At 37.1% G+C, this 6,740-nt stretch overlaps 1 protein-coding gene across 7 annotated transcripts in view; it reads right to left on the reverse strand.

The window, feature by feature from the left end:
* The window catches only part of LOC107039468 (collagen alpha chain CG42342), a 240,584-nt gene extending 237,277 nt beyond the window's left edge, over window positions 1–3,307 (reverse strand). For all 7 annotated transcript variants that reach the window (XM_015259104.1, XM_015259095.1, XM_015259122.1 and 4 more), the window contains exon 1: window positions 2,375–3,307. In XM_015259104.1, coding sequence (XP_015114590.1) covers window positions 2,375–2,723 — 349 coding nt within the window. In that variant the 5' untranslated portion in view covers window positions 2,724–3,307. The remainder of the gene's footprint in view (window positions 1–2,374) is intronic.
* Between the last annotated feature and the right edge of the window lie 3,433 nt (window positions 3,308–6,740).

Raw genomic sequence — 6,740 nt, forward strand, 5'->3', positions numbered from 1 at the left:
AACTGGCCAATAGTCAAAATCGACTTAACCCGGTTTACCGCTTCGCTACTGAATTATTTAATTGAATATTCTATAAATTAGCTAATTTGTCAGTAACAACATGCATAGATATATCGATCATCTTAATCAATCGTTAAGAAAAACATCAAGATTTTGCTTCAAATTCACAGAGTAATTCTCAAACAATAAAATCTTAAAAAAACATCTGTCAATTTCTCACTATAAATCTCAAAATCTCCGAAAAACTTTTTACACTGTATCCCCAGCAGGAGCCCCAACTTTTTCATCAAATATTTTCTCCCCATGAAAATATCGTTTTCCGTCATCCCACGGAGGGTTCCAATATCCCGTATGCCTTAAAGAAAATGAAATTGGTACAGATTTCCGTCGTTGAGATCGAACCTCATCACGAAAAACTGAATTTAAAACTTTTGAAATTTTTCCCCTCGTCTTCACTCTCCCTTCTTTCTGAACGCCAAAGTTTGTCAAGTATACAGTTTGCACGGATTATCCGTGAACATGAGGTTACAAGAGACGCGAGAGACGTGGGGAAATTGTCCTGGAAAAATTAGTGATTTCGAGACGGCTTAATTCAAGACATTGGTGAAAAGTAAAATTCTGAATGTCTTAAAATAAGACATTTTTTCAGCTAAAACCAAGATATTTGATAGACAAAACGTTTTCATAATGTCTTAAAATACAAGTCAACAAATATAAGACATTTTTTGTCTCAATTTAAGACACTTGGCATTTACGCAACTAGACATTTACATTGTCTTAACACTTGACACTTGACATTTACCCAAGTGTCTTAAATCGTCACAGAAAAAATGTCTTAAATTTGGTGGATCGTAATTCAAGACACTGTGAAAACGTCGGTAAATGTCGATTTTAAAAAATAAACGAAGTATTTGAAAAAACAAATGAGACATCAGAAGTTTGACAGAAAAGATCCTCGAGTACGACACATAGAATGTCCAGAATGCATGTCTTGATGTCTCAATAACAGACCCTAATTTTTCAAGCGTTATACTGCAAAAGCTGGTAGTTTAATTCAAGATATTTGATGGGCAAGACGTTTTCATAGTGTCTTAAAATACAATTCATAAAATTTAGGACATTTTTGGAGACTTATCAATTTTCTTCTAATTTATTGGAGTTCTGAATTCATTGAGTGTCCGAAGGGATGAAAAATGATCAAAAAATCATGAAGGAACTCAAACATAGCATCATTGCAGCATCAGAAGAACATAAAAACCTTGAATATTACTCCAAAGAAAAATACTTTTCATGAGTATTTTTTCTTCCAAAAATTCATTAACCCTCATTTCTCTAGTCCCCTTCAAATTCTACTTCATAACCGTTACATTTAACACAACCAAAGTTAACTTCTAACAAAATAGTGAATTAAATTCAATAGCGAAGTAATAAAATGGTACAAGTCAATTTTGACTATTGACCAGTTTTCAATGAATATCTCGAAATCTAAGGGAGCTGGCAAAATTTTTGTTATAACCTTTTTTGTAGAGTCGATTGAGAGCTACAACAAATATAATTACGAAAATTTCGCTATCTCCCTTAGATTCGGAAATATTCGTCAAAAACTCAACTGGGAGATGAGTCGGCGTCGGTTCATGCAACAAAAATTAATGAAATATTTGGAAAAACAAATGCAACAAATGAATGTCCAGATTTCATGTCCTAATATCTGAATTTGACCGTAAAAATGCCTTGAATCCCGAGACCGAAACATCTTAAAAACCGAACCAAAGTCTTAATTTCGGCCCACAGTTCCCCAACATGGTGAATTTAATTGTATAGATTCAAATGAGACGAGTGAATGTCCAGAATCCATGTCTTAATACCTCAATTGAACCCTAAAAATACCTTGAATTCCTAGACACAAACGTCTTAAAAATTGGGCCAATCTTAATTTCAGCCCTTAGTTTCCCCAACATGGTGAATTTAACTATTTCGTGCAACAAAAAGGAATTAAATATTTGGAAAAACAAACTCAACAAATGAATGTTGAGAATCCATGTCTTAGTATCTCAATTTGACCCTCAAAATGCCTTGAATTCCTGGACTCAAACATCTCAAAAACGGAGCCAAAGTCTTGATTTCAGCCACTATGTTCCCCAGCATGATGAATTTATTTGTTTCATGCAACAAAAATGAATGAAACCTCTGGAAAAACAAATGTAACAAATGAATGTCCAGAATCCAGACCCCAATACTTCAATTTGAGACCCTAAAAATGCCTTGAATTCCTGTACACAAACGTCTTAAAAACGGAGCCAAAGTCTTAATTGCAGCCCCCAGCATCCCCACAACACTAAAAACCCCCCACAAACCATGAAATATCACTACTCACCAGCTGGACAGTTGCAATCTCCAACATCCCTCTTAATCCTGAACATGGGTGACTCCGGATACGGTATCTTCTGTCCCAGAAAAGCCTCCTGCACTTCCCGACGAAGCCTCTTAATGATAACCTCCGAGGTCTCCTGATGATCGCAGCGCGCCTCGAGACTCTCTATCCTCGCCTCCAGTTGCAATTCACGATAAGCAAGTATTCCCGAAATCCCAAGACTCCCCACACACAGAAACAGCATCGCCCAATTGAGTCCACTAACATCCATTCGATTGCTCTCCTTCCGAAATTTCTTGGGCACTGTCGCCTCGATTGCCTTCCGACCCGGCCAATTCTCGTTGGTCTCCATCGTGCTTGTGTTTACCACTCACACGTGACGATAAATTCCCTCGACCAACCCCCTAGCCCACCCAAAATTCAGATACAACGTATCAACTTCTTCCCTATCAGCCCCTTAAATTACAATCAGTCCTAAATTCAATCAACCGAACTACATAACTCGCAACTCCACTGTCCATCTGTCACTCATCATCGATGCTCACCCACGCACTTCACGAAATCATCGTCAAAATCACAAAATCCGACTCTCCCGAAGGGATGCCGCAATGTCACACCGGAAAACGCGATCACAATTTTCCTTTCCCACGGAATTTAACGAAAATACCAGAAACTAAACAGTCCAATTACCGGTGACGGTGCGATTACACCTGTTAAGCGATAAGCGCCAACTAATGGTGTGAAAGTTACTCCGTCCAATGAGGAGACAGTCGCCCTTCCCCCCTCACCGAAATGGCGGGAAAATTCAATTGGTTTTTTTACGACACGATTTTCACTTTTTTTTTTCTTCAGTCGACGTCGGATTGCATTTGTCACACTTTGATTTCACTCGTGAATCCCGCTGAACCAAAATTTGACACTCACGAGGCTCGCGGTTAGACGGTCGCAGCACGACTGGTTGGTCTATCGTGTGCGGAGGGTTCGTCATTTCGGCTCTCTTCGACTCGGCTCGGGCCACTTCGGCGCTGCACACGCCGGTGCGATATCCCCCGTTTCTCTCTTTCTCCCGCTGACACCGGGGGAGTGGATTTTTTTCTTTTCTTCTCTGTGGTTCGAGCCACCTTCCGGGCCCCACTGCGACGACTCCCACGTTTATGTGTGATGCAGTTGACCGTGGTCCGACGGAGGACAGTGGAGGGAAAATCAGGGAAGAAATGGGAGAATAGGGATGAAATTACTCTAGGTATTGCGGGATGTGTTTGAATTAAAAAAATGGGGATTAATGGTGTGGGGTTTTTTGGTCGCGGGTGGGGTTTATGGGAGCGTGATTATTCCCTGAACACCTGTCCACGTATTGGACCCTCGGGAATGGCGGGAGGCGACTGGAAAAGTGAGGGAAATATGGGGGTTTTCAGTTTTGTTTGGGCTTCGGGAGAATTGCGTCAAATTATTTACACACTGCTACTGAGGGGGATTAACGCAAGGGCTCAGAAGGAATTCAGGCAATTTGGAGGATTTTTAAGTTTTATCACACTGTTGAAAATTTTACAGTGATAGTTCCGGTGAGGATCTTGGAAAATTCGTAATTTCTGCCGAAAAATTTGGTTCCTCTGAAGAAATCTTCCGTCGCTCTCCCAGAAGAATGATTTATTTGATTCGAATAATTTTTTTTTTAATTTGAATAAAAAATTTTATTTAAAGTTTTGCTTATATTGAATAAATGTTTCCACCAAAACATTTTTTTCGTAGTAGTAATTGCTCTCGTGAGACATTTACATGTCTTTCGGGTAAATACATTCGTTCTACAGAGAATTATATGAGGCTCCGGGTTTATCCAGTGATTGTTATGGGGTAGTGTATCTCTTTGTCCAATAAACACTTATAATTTCCGTGGAACAAATGATAATTTCAAAAGGAAACTACAATTTTCTTGCCGAAAACTGCGTTATTGGAAAAATTAAATCATTTTNGGGTAAATACATTCGTTCTACAGAGAATTATATGAGGCTCCGGGTTTATCCAGTGATTGTTATGGGGTAGTGTATCTCTTTGTCCAATAAACACTTATAATTTCCGTGGAACAAATGATAATTTCAAAAGGAAACTACAATTTTCTTGCCGAAAACTGCGTTATTGGAAAAATTAAATCATTTTGAGGGGACAATTTTTTTTGGGAAAAAAAATTCTTTCCTCGTCAATGTATTCTTTCTATGGTATAAACCTATGGAGTTCTCTCAGATCAAATGATTGTTATACAATACATTATATTTTTTCGTGCCAACAGTTGGAATTCTTCTTTGGATATTTCTGATGATAACGACAAAAATTTAATTTTTGTGAAAGATATTAAATTTCCTTCTATCGAGTCGGTAAGTTTCCTCAAGTAAATCTATTCCACTTGTACATCAAATATTTTGATGTGGAACATATAGGTTTTCCGCAGAGCTAATTCTTTCTCTCAGTGCATGGAATAATGCGTGGAAACTGTAAATTTCAGTTTAATTATTCCCGGAAAATTAGTGAAAAATTTTAAAAATCCCTCAAAATTCCTCAGAATTTTCAGGCAATTCTTTCAAAAATTCCTGAAATTCCCTTGAAAATTCAAGGATAATTTGGCAGTGAATATTCATTTTCACTTGAAAATTCTTGTAAATGACTAAAAATGTGGAATTTCCGGCTTTTTGCCGTTGAGAAAATTAGGACGTTACCTGAATTTTCCGGGACACTTAAAACTCCGTTTACTTTTTTCGCCTAAATCGAATTCAAGATTTTTTTCCGAAAAATTCAGCCAAATATTTCCAACAGTGTACTTCAGTTTTTTTTGTTGACCCTGTAAATAAAGAACTTTTTTCATCTCTCGAGTGCAGGTGCGCTAAATGCATTTCCCAACTCCTTTTTTCAGTCTTGAAAAAGGTGAAGAAAACTTCGTTTGATGATGAAAGCATTAATTGTGGGGAAAATGAAACCGCACTTTTACTTGGGGTTTTTACAGCGGGTTTTCGCGGGGAAAACGACGTATAACGGGTGAGTGATATTTCTTGCTATCCAGTTCACGTGTGAATTTATTATATGAAGTTGATTTTTCCCACGAGGTGATGCGTCACAAGAGGATTGGCAATAACTTCCAATTCCCGATTGAAATTTTTCGTTGGTTTCCGGAATGAGAGACCCCTCCCCCAAAAATTGAAAAAAAACATGCAATATGATTCATTTTATTGTTCATCTACATGTTTACAAAATTCTTCAGATGAAAAGAAATCTCTACAACTGAGTTTTTTTTCTTGATAGTAATTTTAAAAAAATGAAAGATTGCGCTGTGAGAAATATTTGCTCTGCTGAGTGGAACAAATTTACTTGAGGGTAATTAACCAACTTGATAGAATGAAATTTATTACCTTTCACACAAATTAAATTTTCGTCATGATAATCAGAAATATCCATAGAAAAATTCGAAGTGTTGGGAGGAAAAAAATGTAATCTATTGTACGACAATCATGTGATCTGCGAGAACTCCATAGGTTTATACCATAGAAAGAATACATTGACGAGGAAAGAATTTTTTTTTCTCAAAAAAATCGTCTCCTCGAATTATTTAGTTTTGCCAATAACACAGTTTTCGGCAAGAAAATTGTAGTTTCCTCTTCAAATTATCATTTGTTCCATGGAAATTATAAATGTTTATTGGCCAAAGATATACATTACTCAATAATATTCACTTGATAAAACCGGAGCCTCATATAATTCTGTAGAACGAATGTATTTACCCGAAAGACATATAAATGTCTCACGAAAACAATTACTACTACGAAAATTATCATGTTGTGGTGGAAACTTTCTTTTTTGTCTACAAGTAAATTGATTCAACACGCCAAAAGATCTCTTCAGGAGAACATATAATTTTGCGGCAGCACAAATTTTTTCGCTCAGTATGCAAGTAAAAACTTCAATTCAATTCTCAAAACATTTTATTTCATAAAATTACAATACCAATTAAAATTTTCTGTCCCGTCCTTTTCTCAAGCGCGGAAAATTATCTCAAATTCTAAATTAGTTCCTGATGAATTTTCAATAAATGTTATTCCTTCTTCCATTAACTTTCCACATTTACGAGAATATCTGCTATCCCGAGCCCTAGAAGAGATATCAACTTGAGAAAACTCCCACAATAATTCCTATAATCATTATTCGAGGTGATTTATCTGAAAAATTCATTGGATTCGACGTTTCCAGCGATAAGAGACCCCGAACTAATTAAAACTTGTCCCGAGGAGTGTTAGTTTCATTTCCCCTCGGCTCTTTACACCAGCCTAACTTTATTCCTTGCCCTCTTTCCCGTCCCATTCGGATAACAACATCGAACCTAAAACTC

The sequence above is a fragment of the Diachasma alloeum genome, unplaced genomic scaffold, assembly GCF_001412515.2.
Source record: "Diachasma alloeum isolate Michigan unplaced genomic scaffold, Dall2.0 Dall_scaffold_00178, whole genome shotgun sequence".
NCBI lineage: Eukaryota > Metazoa > Arthropoda > Insecta > Hymenoptera > Braconidae > Diachasma > Diachasma alloeum.